This window comes from Meleagris gallopavo, chromosome 1 (genome assembly GCF_905368555.1).
Source record: "Meleagris gallopavo chromosome 1, MGAL_WU_HG_1.1, whole genome shotgun sequence".
NCBI lineage: Eukaryota > Metazoa > Chordata > Aves > Galliformes > Phasianidae > Meleagris > Meleagris gallopavo.
In genome coordinates this window covers 118,899,271-118,918,432 of record NC_139404.1, presented here as the reverse complement: position 1 = coordinate 118,918,432, position 19,162 = coordinate 118,899,271, and the positions used below count along the sequence as shown (strand labels likewise).

Genomic DNA, 19,162 nt, shown 5'->3' with positions numbered 1-19,162 from the left:
TAACTGCCAATGCACCCAGGCCCATAGAGTGACTCCTCAATAGAGTGCTGGCAGAGGGCTATATTTATATTCTTGATGAGGTCGTGTGCTGATAAGCTTTTTAACAAGGCTTGTTATGTTGTTAATTAAAGGCAGAGGATGTTGAGGTCAAAGTTCAGTACAGAGGCAAGGCTGCACTTCCAGCTTTACTGAGACAACACTGCACTCACTGCAAGAAACAACACCACACTGAGGCCTCCACACCACTGCAGGCATCACTCAGGCCCTAGGTGTGATGTTAAACTTCACATCTCCACGTCTGTCAGGTGCTTTGCCCACATAAGCAAGCTGTTCAGCTCCTGCCTTTGTTCAAGCCCAGTGGTGCAAGATAACTTTGTTTATTAAATCGCATTCTTGCTTAGCCTGGTTTCACCGATACTCTGCCAATTTGTGTTTGCTCTGTAGGTTAACACAGCAAGCCTGGTAATTTCCTACAAGGTCTTAATGCTCACATGAAAGAACAAGTATTGAGCAATTATTTATTTTTGTAATTCACTTGTTGGTTCTGATTACAAGTTGAGTTACCTGTAGTAGTCTAGCTACCACTGATCTCATATATGTAGAATCACAGTATCATTAAGATTAGAAAAGACTGCTATGATCATCTAGTCCAATTGTCAACCTGTCACACCATGCCCACTAACCATGTCCCTCAGTGCTATATCTGCACAGTCCTTGAACACCTCCAGGGATGGTGACTCCACCACCTCCCTGGGCAGCCTGTGCCACTGCCTTACCACTTTTTCTGAGAATAATTTTTTCCTGATACCCAACCTGATCCTCCCCTGGCACAACTTGAGACCATTATCTCTTTCTCTCTCACCTTCTACCAGCTTTGCTGCATTTTTATTTGTCTGAGCAATTCATGTAATTTTTTTAAAATGAGTCTGAACATATTACTAATTTTATCTGTCCTGGCCCTTTCTATTCTAGTACATAAAAGCCAAGCAGTTCCCTTTACTTTTTGATATTTTTAACTTGTTCTCATTCAGTTTGAAATGGTTTTCTCCCCCTTTATTTCTGTGATCGTAGAATGGTTTAGGTTGGAAGGGACCTTTAAGATCATCTAGTTCCAACCCCTCTGCTATAGGCAGGGACACCTTCCACTAGACCAGGTTGCTCAGAATCCCATCCAACCTGGCCTTGAATGCTTCCAGGGAAGGGGTATTCACAGCCTCACTGGACAACCTGTTCCAGTGTCTCACCACTCTCACAGTAAAGAATTTCTTTCTAATATCTATTTTGAATCTGCCCTCTTCCAGTTCAAAGCCATTTTGCCTCATTCTGTCGCTAGATGCCCTTATGAAAAGGCCCATCTCAGCTTTCCTGTAAGTCCCCTTCAGGTACTGGAAGGCAGCTATAAGGTCTGCCTGGAGCTTTCTCTTCTCCAGGCTGAAGAACCCCAAGCTCTCTCTGCCTGTCCCCATAGAGGAGGTGCTCCAGCCCTCTGATCATCTCTGTGGCCTTCCACTAGACTCAAGTGTTGAAGACCCCAAATGTTAGTTTTTCCTTCAGGCCAGGTGTAAAATCAATTGATTTGGTTATTTTGCAAGAGTAGTAAAAACTATCCTAGTAACTTTTCTCATGCGGACCCTTTTACTTGGGAGGAATGTGCTTTGGGTATCCACAGAAATTCTCCACCGTACTTCTTCAGCTTTCCAAATGCTCATTCACAGCAGATAGAAATGTAGAGACTTAGTTTTACCTTTTTATGCCTGGTCTTGTTCTTTACAAGGTCTTGTACAGCTTCTTCAGCTTTTCTCATTTTTTAATGTCCTTTATTCTGCAAATCCTATCTCTATAGTACTTAGCTTGATCTATAGCTAGAATATACAAAAATCAAGATAAAACAGTTTACTCTTTATTTTCTCACAAAATTGTTTTCATTTATTTCTTTTTAATGAGCTGCCATAGCTCTTTCCTGGAAGTTTGAGGTACAAACCTGTAAATAATGGACTTATATGAAAAATTTTAGAAATTTTTTTCTGTATCAACTGTGAGAATCCAGTAACATCCTTCAGGTCCTCTAAAATGCAGGTCTGGCAATCCTATGGGATTTGAAAGAACTACAAGGGAGAGGGAGGGGTGACAAGCTATTTTGTTGATGGCGGTTGGCTGGTAGTTTTGTTTTCAATGCCTTTGTTAGGGGCTGGCCATATTTGGTAGTAAAATAATTTGAGAGGTCTGGCTAAGAAGGTTATCCTAACTGAAAGAAGATTCCTCTTGGGGGTAAGATTGTAAGCTGTTTGTTTCCAACCCCCACCTCTGAACAAGGGCAATGTCACCAGTACAAACTCCACCAAGAGCCACATCTCCCTGGCGTTGTTTCTGGTTAACAGGCTGCTTAAGGAGCCCTTCTCTCATATACATGGGCATTTGGCTTCGATAGCATAGAAATGATTTTCCGGAGTCCCTTTCTCCCATTGCTTTGTTAACATTGCAGTGACTTTCCTCACCTCTTTCCTTTCTTTGAAGCAGGTTGTACAGTGTGTAAGTCAGGTGTGGTGTCTGCAGTTGCTTGGCAGGGAACAGGCCAGCAGAGGAGAGGAATGCTCATCTCCTCACTGTGAACATCCCCAAAGCATAAAGACTGTGTTGAAAACTGCCAGGGTTTCTCATGTTTTTGAAGAGTGGCCATGGTATCTTCTGCAGCTCTGCCCAGTATTCCCATGGCAAGCTTAAGACAACAGCATTAGGGCTGTTCTCAAAAGAGGAGAGTCCCTGCCCTTAAGAAGGTAGGATGTGAAAACACAGATGATGGGTAAAAGTAAAGCACATCAGTTAAAATTTTATTAAATGGAGTTTGGTGAGAGCTGTAGGGTTTTATTTTAGGGTGTTGGAAAAGATTATCATTTTCAGTTGCTTGAATTGTAGCAGTATTGTGGTTTTTTTTAACTGTGTGCCAGACCCCATATTGAGGTAGAGCCATTTTTTGAACCATGTAACTAGTTTGTGTTTGGGAATCCCTGACCTACATTGGCACACAAGAAGGCATACCTGGAGCTGATCTTTTTTCTTTGTACAGTTTTACAGTGGCAGAAATAGGTAGAGGAGACCCTGTAAATGTGGGGAAGGAACAGCTGAGGATTAAACATTTCAAATAACCAAGCAGTTGAAAGTGATGGTTAGTTTTTGTTTGTTGTTGTAGTTGTGTTTAAGTGACTGTGCATGTGTTCATAATCAAATGCTTATTTCAAAGGGAAAAAGCTACTGATGTTCTTTGCTTTTCCTCCTCTTTTCCAGGAAGTGAAGGTTTGTTGGTCCTGGCTGGACAAGTGGAATCACAAAAGAGCCATTCTGCAAGTACACAGAGAGGAAATGGCCACGTCCCTGAAAAAATGGATTTTGTGTCTTCGTGTAATAAAAGAAAGCGACTTGCCCCTACTCCAGTGGGACAGAACGTGGTATGTGTAGCCAGACAGCAGCCCCTTCAGTGTTACTGGAAACATCATTTGTCCTTTCATTTTTTGTGTTTGTTTGATTATGATATTTGTACTGTACCTCCTAGCAAGGGTAAAACCTTGTGCTGGATGCTGTACTTTGTATAGAAGCTTGTCTACACAAGAAAGCAACTTCTGATTTTTCATGTAGATGCTCATATTTAACAGTAAAAATTTATTTGTGGAGTTTAAGATAATAGAGTTGGAACTTCATGGTGAATAGGGGTTGACTCTCATGGACAGCTCTGATCAAAGACCAATTAGGTATATTTTTATCTTGAGGCAGATCTGAAACTTTGTTTGTGTCAACATGCAAAAGTTAATTTCTTAAATTTTAGAGGTTGGGGCATATAATGTTTAAACAGTGGACTTCCTTCCTATAAAGTTTAGGGGAAAGGAGACACAAAAACCATTGTGTATAATGAATCACAGAATCACCAAAGTTGGAAAAGACCTACAAGATCATCCAGTCCAACCGTCCACGCATCACCAATAGCTCTCACTAAACCATGTCCTTCATCACAACATCCAAACATTCCTTGAGCACCTCCAGGGTCGGTGACTCCAGCACCTCACTGGGCAGCCAATTCCAGGTTTTGTTGGTGGATCTTTTGGCTTAGATTTTGGTGTGGTTTTGTTGATCTATTTGGACAAGGGGTTGACACAAAAACCGTCACGTGTAATGGATGGGAGCTGCTTCTATCCAGTAAAAGAGAAACATCAGCATTGTCCAGGTGGTGGCACTATTGATCCCCATCTAAAAGGAGTTTTCGTGCAATGCCTTTCAAACATGAAACACTTCTTTGAGTTTGCGAAGTTCTACATTTCTACAGTATCTGTGTGCAGAGTTAAAAAGAGGGAAATAAAAGTCTGGATTTTTTTCCCCATAGGTTTATTTAAATGGGTATAAAAATCAGCGTGGAGTCTCATGATTACATAAGCCTGGATAAATAGTGTATCACTAACTGTATAACTATGTAACAGTAGCTGTACAACAGTAGATGAGAAAATTCTGACTTAGCCTAGCCAATTAAAAATACATACATGTTATTATTAATAGGCAAGAGGTTGATTTTAAAGAAAAATACAATATTCTTAAACTAGAAATGAGCTGAGTATTCGTATGACTTAACTATAGGCATGTGAATAAGATGTCTTTGTTAAATCTGACTGCCTCAGGCCCTTTTATAGCTGTGTAGAGAATATAGCTGCAATTGGATGTCTGTTGTTTTTTACATTTCAAGTTATTTCTGTCATTTCCCAGACAAGAACCAGTGAAGGAGAATATGAAGACAGCGAGAATGTAATTTATGAGTATGAACCAGATTATGAATGCGTAAGTCAACTTTCTTTTGTTTGATTGACTTTGAAAAGTTGTCTTGGGGATGCATGTTTTAGGATAGACTGAAATAATATGTGATGTTTGCAGTTGGGATTTGTTGACTTTATGTCATAACCTAAGACTGTGTATATATTGCTTAATTAAACTTCTTTTTTATACTATTTTAATGAAAAAGGGGAGTGTTGTATCTGAAGCTTCCTACATTGGAGATCAGCAGAAAACTCTCACGGAAGTCCTAAGTTATTGCCAGGTATCTCTCTCTTTTTTGTTGTTTTTTTTTTTTTTTCCCTCTCTTTAATGACATTTAAACAATTTTAGTTAAATTTAATATTTGGTAACCTGAGATTTCAGTCTTTCCAGTTGTCTACTGGAATTGTTAACTTTCACTTAACTATGGTATTTTCAATGAGACAGGAATCTGTTTCTTTGTACTCTGAGCTCTTCATACAACTGGCATGGATATTTTTCAAATCTTAAGCTTTAATACAAAATGATTGATTGTGAGGAGCTCTCCAGTAATGAGAAAGATCTGACTTTTGCCCATGCCCAGCTTTTGTAGGTACCAGGCTTGCCGGAACTGTCCCAGAATCTTGGTAGTTTTGTTTTGGCAAGTTTTTTTGATATTGGCTACTGAAGCAGTAGCTGATAAATTTGAATATCACTGTACTGAAAATTAAGGCCATCCCTTATTCAGGTGAGCACTTACCTGACTCTCAAGTCAAAGTACTCCATAGGGTGAAAGAGATTCACGTGACAGGCAACACTTTAGAGAGGACAATTGTGAGTGACTTGTAACTAAGCATCAATGTCCAGTAAATATCCTTAGGTATATACATAATTAACAACGCTCTGAACCTGCTATTGACCTTTGTGGTCTCCAATTTGACTTTGAACCACAGATCATTCTACCTGTAGATCTGACTATTCAGCTGATTTCCAGTCTGCATCACTGAGCTTGTTTACAATGAACTTAGGAGGAATAGAATCCTTACTGAATACCAGGCAGCCAGTAATGTCCCGTCACCCATCAGGCTGGTCATTTCATTGCAGAAGTTGGTCAAGCATGGTGAAACAGTGGTGATTGATTAGTCCTGATTATCTTCTTGTCCTTTGTGTGCCTGGAAATGTTTTCCAGGATTTGCTACTCCAATACCTTCGCAGGGACTGATGTGTGAAGTGATGTTTACTTTCCTCCAGTCATTGGGCACTTCTTGTTGCCATGATTGTCAACATTATCAAGAGTGATCTTGCAGTGACATCCATGAGCTTTCTTTGCACTCAAAGGTGCATCCCATCAGGGTCTATGAACTTACAAATGTCCAGTTTGCTTAATTGTTCCCTGAACTGATCCTCTTGTACCAAGAAGATGTCTTCTTTCCCTTGTCTTTTCCCGGTCTCTGGAACTGGGGATTACTAAAAGCTGAGGCAAAGAAGGCGTTCAGTGCTTCCATCTTTTCCCTTCCCCATATAACAAGTTCCTCTGTTTCATTTAGCAGTGGACTCGCATTTTCCCTGGTCTTCCTTCTGTGACATGTGTGCTTCTACGAGCAATTCTTCTTGTCTTTGACATTCTTGTCCAGATTCAATTCCATTTAGGAATTTAACTTTACAGACAGTACTGTTCTAAATGTATTTCCCATTACTCACGTAAAAATCAGTATTTCAGGGACTGCCTGTGAGCCTTTGAACTGTGTGCTTGCAAACTTATTATGAATTTAAATAGTGTATCATGACATTCATGACATCTCAAAAGCTTACTTTTGAGATTTGGTACTTTTGAGATTGTCTGTAATTTTGGGCTTCTCTCTACAAGAAAGACATTGAGGCCCTGGAGCATATCCAAAGAAGGGCAGTGAAGATGGGGAAGGGTCTGAAGTATAAGTCTTATTATGGGGAGTGGCTAAGCAAACTTTTCAGTCTGGAGATGAGGAGGCTCAAGGCAGACCTTGTCAATCTCTACAGCTCCTGAAAGGAGGTTGTGGTGAAGTGGGAGTTGGCCAGTTCTCCCAGGTAACAGTGCTAGGACAAGAGGGAATGGCATCTGGTTGCACCAGCGGGGGTTCAGGTTGGGCATGAGGAACAATTTCTTCTCTGAAAGAGTGGTGAAGTATTGATTCCATGGAATGTTAGATAAAATAAAACATGACAGAAGCAGGAAGAACAACCTGTAAGTGCCAACCATGTTAGTGTAGCTGGAGTGGGCTTCTCTGAAAATTCTTTTTACTGTGATGTTTACCATTGCTATTTACATTTTGTGCGTAAATTGCTCTTTAATTTACTTACAGAGGGTATTTATCATCTGCTAATCTTGCCCCATTACAGGGAGAGAATTTTGCCTTTAACGGAACTCTCTTGATTTCTTCAGATATGAAATTGGGTTCTTGAGAAGCAATCCTGTTTTCACCTCTGCTTTTGTTATCAGGCCATGTACGATTCCATTCAGAAACTGGATAAAAAACTTGACCTGCTTCATCAAAAGGTCTCAGAAATGCAGCATACTTGTGCTAGGCCACTGTTACTCAAACCTGTGAGTATTACAGAACTGAGAAACTCAGATTTACCTTTAATTCTCTCGTTTCTTCTGATGCTTATTTAAAAAAAAATCCTCTTCTGTCACTAAGAAGAAAATTAGTAGCAAACTAGTAGGTGTAGATTCCATTTCAATTAATTTGACTTAGATTTCTTATTCTATGTCATTAATAATCTTCTGTGTTGTTACTGAGCACTGGTCAGAGAACCGCCAGTGTCCTTCAAACTCAGGATAACGCCACAGGTGCTTTAAAATTCTGTTTGTATTGTAAAGAACAGGAAGGAATTCTCTAGATTGTCTTATACTTGTGTATATTGATGTTACTGCTTTACCAAATAGTACCAGTAGTACTGCCTTGTTGGTTTCTGGAATTAGAGGAGAGTTTATGCCTCACAGAATCCAGACAGGCTGGTTCTATTAGCAAATTGATTTTTGGTCTCAACAGTGTGTTGTCATCTCCATTACATAATACAGAAGTATATTTTTGTAATAAAATGCCTTTCTTCAAAATTTTGTAGAAGACACGCTGCTGAGTGCACTATCCACTTTGTTCTTCATGGTTAATCCTCTGGTAACTTAAGAGACAGAATATTAGTACTTGTGACTAAGTACACATACTCTTTAAAGGGAAAAGCAGGTAATTTTTGAAGAAGGTTATGAATTCTCTAGTGACCTTTCTTTTGTTGACAATATTGCAAAGCTTTTAATGTGACAGAGTGATTCTGATGTCAAAAAATATCAAGAGATCAGTAGGTTATTTGCATTAAGGTTGAGTAAAAGTGAAGCCAGTCTTGTGCGTGTTTGTAATTAATAAAGTATTACATTTTATTTAGGAAAGTGTTGTTGTTGTACCAGCTTGTACTGTACAGTCATCCAAACATAGGGATTCATGGAACAAACTGTTGTTGTTAGCCACAATAAGCTGTCATGCATTTGCTCTTTAAAACCATCACGAATGCTTTCATTTTTTATAGCTGTATATTGTTACGTCTGCCATGTGTTAAGGATATAACTCAGGAGTTTCATGGTAAAGGTACTATGATTTATTAGTTGGAGAAATGGACAAACCTTCAGCAACGTCTTTATTCAGGTGATAGATTTTTAAAGGTTGCAAGGGTAGAATATGTTCAGACCTCTGATCTAACAATAAAAAAACCCAACGCATCTGTATTTGTTAACTCCTACTCATTGACTGATTTTTGAAATAGAATGAATGTCTTAGGGTGCATGTTTTTCATAATGAAAGGTCTCCAGATAACAGAAAGCTCAACCCATCTCTGTCCATTTTATTTATTATGGAGTCTGCAAACAGGGTCTGGATATTGAATGTCTTCAGCCAACGAACAAATGATGAAGAGACAGCTTGGACAGAAGATGACTGACAAGATAAATGTTTAGTGTCTGACTTAGAAATGAGAATAGAAGAGAAAAGAATAGTGTTGGTTTCATGACAAAGATGAGCTACGTTAGTGGAGAGTACTGGACTACTGTGACCAGTTCTGGGCTCCCTCAGTACAACATGCATGTGGACATGCTAGGAAAAGTCCAACACTGGGCCACAAAAATGATGAAGGGAGCAGACGCCTCTCCTATGAGAAGAGGCTGAGAGAGCTGGGAATGTTCACCCTGGACAAGAGAAGACATGGAGGGAATCTCATCTATGTTTATAAATTACTGAAGGCAGGATGCAAAGGTGATGAACCAGGCTCTTTTCAGTGGTACACAGTGACAGGACAAGAGGCAATGAGCATAAATGAAAATACCAGAGGGATTCTTTACTGTGTGTGGATGCTGACTCAGCCTGCCTAGAGAAGTTGTAGGGTCTCCTCCTTGGAGATCTTCAAAAGATGTCTGGATGTGGTCCTGGACAACCTGCTCTGGCTGTCCCTACTTGAGCACATGTTGGACCAGATGGACACGGATGTCCCTTCCAGCCTCATCCATTTTGTGATTCTGTGGCAGACTGTTGCCAATAGCATAATTATTCAACTGTGTTCTTCTTGGTTTGTGAAAGACCAGATGTATCTAATTTAACCTTTTTATTGTTTTCTGAATCAAATTTACAGAAACCAGTTGGATTTACATACAGAAGTTCCAGTCATTTGCCCCAAGGAAAAATAAAAGTACAAAAATCTATGGAAAGGGCTTCAAGTCTTCATCTCTCTTCACCGGGCCGAGGAAGGCATAACCCAGTCATAAGGGCTGCTTTACGAAATAGCCATGTTCAGGTGAATTCCACAAAAAATAGCGTTCAACAGACTGTTGAACTTGAATCTCAGCAGCCTGTTCCTAGGCAGAGCCCTCCACTCCCCACCATAGTTTCTACACATTCCTTGCATTCACAGTTTACAGCAGCTGACAGCATCCCTGACCTTCTTCCACAACCAAATCTTTCAGCTACTGTTGAAAGTTCTGTCAACATTGCATCATCTTCAGCAGCATCATCAGTGATGCCAGCACCATCTGAAACAGGTTTGGGAAATGAAGCAGTGGTGGTGAACTACAGAAGTGCGTCTGGGAATGTAAACATTAGTAAAGAAGTGCCATCTTCATCAGTCTCCATACATCCAAGCTTTGGTGAGTTTTTTTGTAATAAATATGCAGGTGCGTGGGCTAAAAAATTGCTGCTAATGTAAAAAATTCTGCCTCAAGAAATCTATTTATCATTATTTAAGAAAAGTAAAGGAGTAAAACCAGCTGCTTTACAAGCGCTTTTATGATAGAATAGGGCTTAGAATTCTTGAATGTCTTAGGAATGTTTAATATGCTGAGGATCGATTTAAAAACCTTTGTGCAGCGTATATGCTGTTACATAGACTAAGACAAGCCTTTGTGTTATTTATAAGACTAAGTCCTTTTATTCTCTCTTAGTATTCTTGATGTAAACTATCTTTGACTTGCGTGTATTATGAGTAATACATCCATACTATGCGTGTTTCAAAAAACACAAAAGAGTCTGCCTGTAAAGTTGGGGCATATGCCTGCAAAGAAAGCAATATACCTGATTTGTGTGAAGGAAAAATCTGTTCTCTTCTTAAAGAATGTTTTTTATTTGTGGAAAATCTGTTCTTTCCTCCAGTGTTTGGTTTCTTTCAAAATAATATATTCCACAGAAAATGATGAATTCTTTACGTTATTGCATTATTATAAACAATATATTTTAAATATATTTTTAAGTGCATATATATATATATATAGGAGGCTCAGGGGAGAGCTTATAAGAAGCTCAAGGGAGACCCTATTGCTCTCTACAAGTGCCTGAAAGGGAATTGTGGGGAGGTGTCTCCCAGATAACAGTGATGTGACAAGAGGAAATGGCCTCGAGTTGTATCACAGGAGATTCAGGTGAGATATTAGGAACAATTTCTTCTCAGAAACAGTGATGAGGCATTGGAACCTGCTGCCCAGGAAGGTGGTGGATTCACCATCCCTGGAGGTGTTTAAGGAAACGGTACAGGGGTACAAGTATACTCAGAGATGTGGTTTAGTGGGCAATATTGGTGGGAGGTAGATGGCTGGACCAGCTGATCATAGGGGTTTTTTTCCAACCTTAGTGGTTCTATGATACATATATATTTACTTTTTAAAAATAATTTCTTTGGTTTTGTTTTACAAAAGAATATGTTGGTGACCCAGTGAGAAATGTGAAAGTTCTTGGAAACTATTTGATGAAAGCTCGGCAAAAGACTAAACCAAAGTATGCAGCGCGCTACTTAGTTCGTGTCTTGTTCCCCAAGGAATCTTTGTTGTGTAGCGTTATAGGAGTGAGTACACAAGGGTGGTGTTCACTGGATCCTAATAAAATGACTGCAATAAGAGGTATGATACCTTTCAAAATGCACAGATGTATGTTCTACTTGGTACTTAGAGATTTTCACTTTTACCTACTTCTATCACAAATTACTTAATGGTGAAAGAATGTATTCTTTTCTCTAGGATAGTCATAATCATTGTCCAGCAACTTCTCAACTACTGAACACTGTTGTGAATGTGCTGAACTCTGCTGTGTCTTTTGGTTTTTGAAAATCCTGCCTTGTGATCCTCAATGTTGATTTTTTTTTTTTCAATACAGATAAAACAGTTCTGCTTTTTTCTAGTTTCATTTACTTCATGTTCATCAATTATGCCAAGTGTTCTTAATTTTTTTGTTACTACTTACTTTGCTTGTGTGACATTGATTTTGTGGGTGGGTTTGGTTGGTTGGTTGATTTGTTTATAGTTGTGGTATACTTGGGACAAAGGTTATCTCATTATTCTTATACACTGCTTTCCTGCTCTTAATTTCACTTTTCTTGTTTGTTTGAGAAGTCGTGAAGGTGGAAGGACTTTTAATTTTTTATTTTTTTTTAAATGTTGGCAGGCCATTTACCCAATGCCCTATAGCACGCACGTGTGAACCCGTGCATTTCCTCATTTCCTACTTAAAGCTGGCATAGGTTGCATAGACCATGTTATGTAGTTGCAGCATCAGCATTACTCAGCTTTTTGTAAAAAAAAAAAAAAAAAAAAAAAAGTTTGTACAATAAATTGCATCTTTTTCCTACTTCTACCACAAATTACTTAATAGTAAAAGCATTATTGAAACACATCAAAGAGATAGCAGTGTACCTCTTCTGTTTTGAAGCTAAGTAGCACTACAAAATTGAGCTTCCCGTCTCTTTTTAATAAAAGCTAGAAATACAAAGCTCCTAAATGGAGAAGTGTAATCAAGCAATCCTGAGCCTTCTCTTCTTTCTAAACAAGAAGACTTTTAAATACTTGTCATGGTTTTTTTTTTTTGTCATGAATCTTAATAAATTTTGTACGTTTTATATGCAGAATTTCTGGCAGCTAACTTTCCAAACTATGATTTGAGTGAATATGGAAAAGACTGGAAAACCTGTATCACACATGTCAATGCTATGATCCGCTGTTTGCACTCTGAAACAAAAATAAACCAAGTAAGTTGTCTGAAGGTGATAATTTATTAAGTACTAAGTATGTGTTTCCTTGTAAAATGAATTATTTGACTCATCAAGTGAGTGCTCTAAATGGAAATTCCTTGGGTTCCATCTTTTGCATTGTTCAGCATGTCTCTGCTGATTGCAGCAGTAGCTCCATATGGGGAATACTGGAAGCATATTCCTCACATTGTCTTCCTGCTCCATGTCCAGACTTCAGTCAACAAGAGATGCGTAGACATAGGATACTAAAAGGAAAGTACTACAAATGTTGCCCAGGAGTAGCGTCAGTTTTAATTGTGAGCTTGAGCACATAACTGATAATACTCTTTTCGCTGGCTTTCCATAAGGTATATCCAGTCATGCATTTCGATTTTATATTGACTGAAACATCACTCCCAAAACACCCGTCACTCCATTCACTCCTTCTTCTAAAAAGCTTTGTGCAGATCTATGACTATTTTTTTTTTTCCTGTTTCACTTGTGCCTTTGCTGGTTGAGATTCAGGACTAACAGTATTGTATATATGTGGAATCTGACCTATTCTAAATGCAAAACACTGATTAAAAGACTGGTAGGCTTTTTCCTGTACATGTGTTAACTTCATTTAATATCTTTCAGGAGATAGCTAATGGAAAAGAGAAATTGGCTGACAGTCCAGATACATCTCTTTGTGTAGATTTAAACTGCAATGAAGACAGTAAAGGGAGTTCTCAAAATTCTCACAAGATGACCATTTCTACAAGTGACAGTCTGCAAAATTCAGGATGGGATAAGTTCCCAGAATCTTTCCATACACCTTCAGTCAAGAAACTGCAGTCTCTGGAACCCATGGGTAAATGGAAGAATTTGCATCCTGTGAATTTATATGTGTTATCTTTTTAATAGTCAGTAAAAAGCAGAAAATGTTACTGTAAGTGAAATAGTTGAGCAGATATCTTTACTGTACAACACAATTCTCTCTTCAAAGGTGTTCTCTTGGTTTGTATATATATGTATGTATATACGGCATCTTGGGAATGAACAGGAATATGATCTGGCTAACAGAGCATGTTTGCATCTGCACATGTCCATAATACACATCGACTATAAAACTGGAAGTTTCAGTTGTAAGACGTAGTCTGCTTAGTCATTCACTTTTTCAATAATTATTTCACACTTGTCCCTTTTTTATTGGAAATTTGCTTTTTAATTTGGAAAACACTCTCATAGAGTGAGCTATCTTGGAATATCTGTAAAACGATATTGCAATTTCAGAAGAAAAACATATCATTCTGTAAAACCAAAATTTAGGACAATAGAAGTCTGAGGGTAACCTTTAATCTTTTTTTTTTAAACAATATAGGATAATACACATCAGATGGAAAAAAATATCCACGTGTAGCATGTGATACCTGTAGAGGGATTCAAGAAAAAATGAGCTGAGGTTCATTGCCTTTGGAAATAATTTATTTGATTAGATTTGTTGTGGGGCTCTAGCAGATCTGAACCTGCACCCAAGATTCATTAGGTGACTTTGACCCCACAAACTACTGAATTGTATCGCTATAATTTTTAATATTTATACCTGCTTTATATATATACTTATATTTTACATGTGCATATATATATATATAGCATTAATATTTGTATGTATAATATTAATGTTGCAGTGAAGTCAGTTCAAGTTGCTGCAAAAATATTCACTGTTTCCAGTTTCCACTTAGAGGATCTGAGCACCACTGTAAAAGTGGAAATTTATGTCTGTAATTGAAATAGCATCTTCTTTTCACGCAAGAGGAAAACAATTTAGAAAGCAGTCATTAATAATGCAGACTACGTCGCTAGCATTGCTGAGATTTTGTAAGAAGTGCTGTTACACTATTGTAAAACTGGCACATTTTTTCGACTACTTGGACATCTGTCTACAATCTGTTATACTTTAGAATTAGCTGTGATGTTATGGTTTTGCTCTGGTCTTTCCAAGCCAGTACAGTGGTTTCAGGGGAGAATTATTTTGTTCTAGTTTTAGTATGACACAGCCGCTTTGCAGGACAGTAAATATTGGGTAGGTAAAATACTTCTCTCCCTGTATCCTTTTCAGAACTCCTTGGAAGTGCGTGGCGCAATGTTCAGTTGCCTGTCTCAGTCATTTATGTAGCAAAGGGGAAGTCTCGGCCAGAGCTGTCAGCTCGCTACCTCATTCGTCATCTGTTCACCGAAGATGTTCTGGTGAAAAGCAATGTTTATGGTAATATTGAACGTGGTATGAGTCCGTTGGACTGCAACAGAATTAATGCTCTCAGAGGTAAGAACAAAAATCTCTGTTCAGATAATTGGGGGGATATATTAGTACAAGCAGTGGAAATAGTTGAGAGAAAGTTGATGGATCCATATTCAGGCTCGTCAGGGAAGTCTCCAGAAGACAAACCTGGTTCTTGTGGGAGAATTCTATCTCAATATCTGCTTGAAAGGGCAGCGTGCTGGAAGATGGAAGCAGTTCTAGGGGATTCTGATAGATATCAGGGGCAACTTCTTGATATAGGTGCTGGATAGGCCAACCAGAAGTAAAGCACATCAGGTTCTGGTGCTCTGGTTCTGGTGTGAAATTCTGTGGTGGTATTTCTTATAGAGAATATAAAACAGTGAACCTCAAGATCCTGGTGAGAGTTGAAAAGGTTTGAGAGTACACACCTTGTAGCTTAGGAGAGCAGAGTTTGGCTTATTCTGGTGACTTGTAGCTGGGAGCTCATTGGCCATCAGACAGGACAGTGGACTAGAACTCATGTCCATTGAGGCAACTGGACTTACTTGGTCTAAGAGAGAAGGCACCACAGGCATGTACTTGTGGTCTGCCAGTACCTAAAAGTATTTTATTACGAAGACAGAGCCCAGCTCTCAGCAGCACTCAATTGAATGTGGAAGGATGATTGATCAATGGCTTAAATAGAAATGAGAGATGGAGACTGGACTTGAGAAGAACCTTTTTCTTCCTGAGGGCAGTCAAACAGTGGAGCAGGTTGCTATGTGACTGTGCTTTCTCTGTCCTTTTTCCTCTCCTTAGTGTGCAAAGTCCAGAGCAACCTGGTCTGACCACAGAGCTGACCCTGCTTTGGGAAGGAAATTAGAATAGAAGCCACCCATGATCCCTCGTTGCCTAAGAAATTACATATGTTTCTCTGAAAGCAGTGCCTCCTGTTTATTCCCACTACTACTACAGATACAAATAGCATAATAAGACTATTTGATAGAGGTATTACTTTTGGAACAGCCCTCATACTTCATTGTAGCAATATAGACAGTTCTGCTATTTCTTCAGCTTACGTGAATCCGTGATGTCTTTAGGAAATTAGCATTATTTATTCTGTTTGCAAATCCTATTCCAGAATCAGAGTGGGTAAATTGTGGCTGGAGTTGTAGCAGGTGCTTTTTGCGTTCTGCAAGATATTCTTCTCTAGCCCAGCATAGACTCACAGCATGGTTCATGAAGAAGAAAACTTCTTATCAGAAATTAAAAAAAGAAATAAAAGAAAAATCTGATCTTAAAACAAATCATTTTACATGTTGAAAGGCAGAAAAGTGCTGCAGTCTTACCTTATTTACTCCTTTGCTACCTAAGTCAAGTATTTGTTTACTGTACTGTAACTAGATAAGTAAGGGAGAAATTCCTGCTGCTTTTCTGTCACTGTTGTTTCTCTAGAGTTGTGTTGTGTTAAGTTGCTGTGTTATAGTTTAGTGACTTTAGGTTGGAAAAGACTCTCATGATCTACCCTTCATCCCCACATTTCTAAAGGATGGAACAAAGTTATCTCTGGTACTATCCACCAGAAACAAGAGGATTCCTGTAAATTCTTTATTTAATTGTCAGAGATCCTCTGAAGGAGGGCATAGTCTTGCCACACGCATTCTGAAATGGAGGCTGAGACTTTTTGCTTTAGGAAAAGAACATCAACATTTCTAAGGGATCAAGCCCATGTAAATGGCTCCTTGTTTGCTTTGCATGTTTTGTTTTAATGCTTAGACCTTTTTGTCACTGTCAAGTATCTCAAACAGAGGGGAAAAATATTTGCTCTTTAATTCTGCTGTTCAATGCTCATACTGGACCTAAGTTGTTCTGTTTTGGATGCGCTTGTTTTGATTGAATTACATCCAACAAGAGAATGTAACTTGCATAAATAATTGATAATTTACTCTGATATGTTTATTTTTAGACTTTCTTCAAGAGAATTACCCATCCTTTGATCTAAGGGAAACTGGATATGATTGGAAGGCATGCGTGGCTGCCATAAACAGTACAATCCGCAGTCTCAGACATGACCACAAAAAGGCTACAGCTGGAATCCTTTAAGGTGTCCTCCAACCTTAGGCATTCTAAGAATATACCTATGATCAAGACAGCAGAAGTAGGTAGAAGTGTCGAGAGGGAAAAAAGGACCTCCATGAAGGACGATTAATAGTCAGCTAAACTATTGCACTGTGTACGAGGAGGTAAATTAGCTTCATTCTGATTTAGCGCTACAAGAGCAAGAAAAAAAATATCCAGAACAAACAGCCCAAGGTTTTTGTTTTATCATGATGAAAACTGATGACAGTACTTCTTTGGGGGGCATAGTCAGCTGCACAGTGGCATATGTCTAATCAGGTCTGATGTCCACAAGGTGCAAATTCACTGCAACTTTCATCTAGACGTCTAGAGGATTTGGACCCTGGTTCAGATTTAAGAAAGAATAATTTCCATTATCTTCTAGTGCTTGAACCTCTAGTTAACACTGTAAGGACATGTGCTGCATACTGTTCTTATGCAGTCAGAGATGACCAGCATCAGTGGTACTCTTTATCAAGCTCCCAGCCATAGCTTTTAATGTTCAGGACTGTGGCTGCTGGTCCACAGGGCTAGACATATTTGCTTTGCTGTCCAGTTACGCTGCTGTTCTGAAGGCTTTTTGTCCTGTTGTTGTAAACTTAAATTGTGAAAGATGTGCAGTGATTATTCCTGCCCTTGCTTGCTCTTCGGCAGAGCACTGAGATTTATTAGTGAACTGAAAAAATAAGATCTCTTTTTGAAAATTATTAGGATATGGGAACCTGAAAAATACATATATAGAAATAAATGGCTTCATATATATTAAATTTCATATGTGGTAGTTTAACATAAGCTGGCTGCCAGGTAATCTCCAAGCTGCTCTTTCACTCCCCATACTTAACAGGACTGGGAGAGAAAATAAAATGAATAGTCAAAATACAGACGGGGAGATCACTCAACAGTAACCATCATAAACAAAGGAGACTTGATTTGGTGAAGATTCCTTATTTATTGGTGATTCAAAACAAGAGTAGAAAAGTGAGAAATCAAAACAAAACCAAAACCATATTTCTCCTCCACTCTTATCCCTTTTTCCTAGGTTTAACTTTAGTTTTGATTCTCCCACCTCTCCTTGAATGGCGCAGAGAAATGGGGGCTGCGATCAGTCCCTAACGCTTTGTCTCTTCCTCTCCTTAATGGTCACTCTCTGCTCCTGCTCCAATTTAGGGTCCCTCGCATAGGTATGCTGTGCTTCACGGACTGCTCCAGAGTGGGTCCCCTGTAGGCTGTAGCCTCCATCAGGCCATATCCAGCTGCTCCACCATGGGCCTCTCCAGGGATTACAGGGAATTTACGCTCCACACCTGGAGCACCTGCCATCCTCCTGCACTGACCTTGGTGTCTGCAGGGCTGCTTCTCACATTTTCTAACTCCTTTCTCATGGCAGCAACACAAGATTCTTCACTCTTTCTTAAATATGTTATCACAGACTTAGCACTGGCCAGTGATGAGTCTCTTTTGGAGATGATTGGAACTGGCCATGTGTGACATGGTCATCTCCTTCTGTCTTTTCACAAAAGCCACACCTGCAGCCACTCCGCTACCAAAACTTTGTCTCAGAAATCCTATACAATGCCTCTTGCTTTCCTTTCCAGTAGTGGCTAATTGGTACATGTGTTTGCCTTTCCAGTTGTATGATCTCTGAGCTTAACCTCAAGCATCCAGCTTTTTCATAGAAAATAGCTCCTCATAAAGCTGACACAAGGAACCAGATTCACTTCTAATGGTTGGAGCAACTTTGGCTTAAGCTGCATATGTGACAGAACGAGATTTAGCTAAATCCATCCCCTTTGAGCCAAAGGTTCCATGGTTTGGTGTTGTGCTTTTTTGTTTCTTTCTGTTTTTAGCTATAGGATAAAATTAGCGAAGATACTGGTACATGCTTTGACTTCTATTCGTAACAAAAGGGCAGTTTATTATACACAGCATATAATCAGTTTTCTTATTGTAAGTTAGAATACGCAATGGCCTTATCAAATAGGAAATTACTAAGTTTCCCTAACAAGCTCCTTGCTGACATCTTCTGTAGGATTTAAGAAATAGGCTAAATTGATATATATGTATTTTTTCAAATAGAGATAACGTACTGGTGTTGGTTTGTGACACAAGAACATTTGTTCTTCTGGGTTACTTCTGACATTCACCTGTTACTGTTCTATACAATGTTATTTGCAAATGCAAAGAACTTTATATTGTGTGTAGATCTTATTAGTTCCAAACCCGAGGGGAAAAAAAAAAGCTAAAAATGCTTATATTTTTTCAGCACATATATGAAACCTTTTCACTGTCACAGATAGACTGGAAAAGTAGAATGATGTATTTATTGAATGACCTGACTGGCACTGAAATCTGTTGGTGTGGTGCATACCTCTAGCTTCCATATTGAAAAGAAAATTGAATAAAAGTAGAAATAGTTTTCTTGGTTCTGTTAGAAATGTATCACTTTTTGCTAACATTTATAAAATAAAATATTTTGCACTTAGGAGAAGTATTTTATGAATAAAACTAGCATGTAGCTCCTTGCCTAAA

The 19,162-nt window shown here is 38.8% G+C and overlaps 1 protein-coding gene across 2 annotated transcripts in view; it reads left to right on the top strand.

The window, feature by feature from the left end:
- The window catches only part of BEND2 (BEN domain containing 2), a 25,659-nt gene extending 6,497 nt beyond the window's left edge, over positions 1-19,162 (top strand). For both annotated transcript variants that reach the window (XM_085211484.1, XM_085211491.1), the window contains exons 2-11: positions 3,283-3,443; positions 4,744-4,815; positions 4,997-5,071; positions 7,244-7,348; positions 9,418-9,928; positions 10,970-11,170; positions 12,170-12,291; positions 12,913-13,126; positions 14,375-14,578; positions 16,482-19,162. In XM_085211484.1, the coding sequence (XP_085067610.1) occupies positions 3,283-3,443; positions 4,744-4,815; positions 4,997-5,071; positions 7,244-7,348; positions 9,418-9,928; positions 10,970-11,170; positions 12,170-12,291; positions 12,913-13,126; positions 14,375-14,578; positions 16,482-16,618 (1,802 nt within the window). In that variant the 3' untranslated portion in view covers positions 16,619-19,162. The remainder of the gene's footprint in view (positions 1-3,282; positions 3,444-4,743; positions 4,816-4,996; positions 5,072-7,243; positions 7,349-9,417; positions 9,929-10,969; positions 11,171-12,169; positions 12,292-12,912; positions 13,127-14,374; positions 14,579-16,481) is intronic.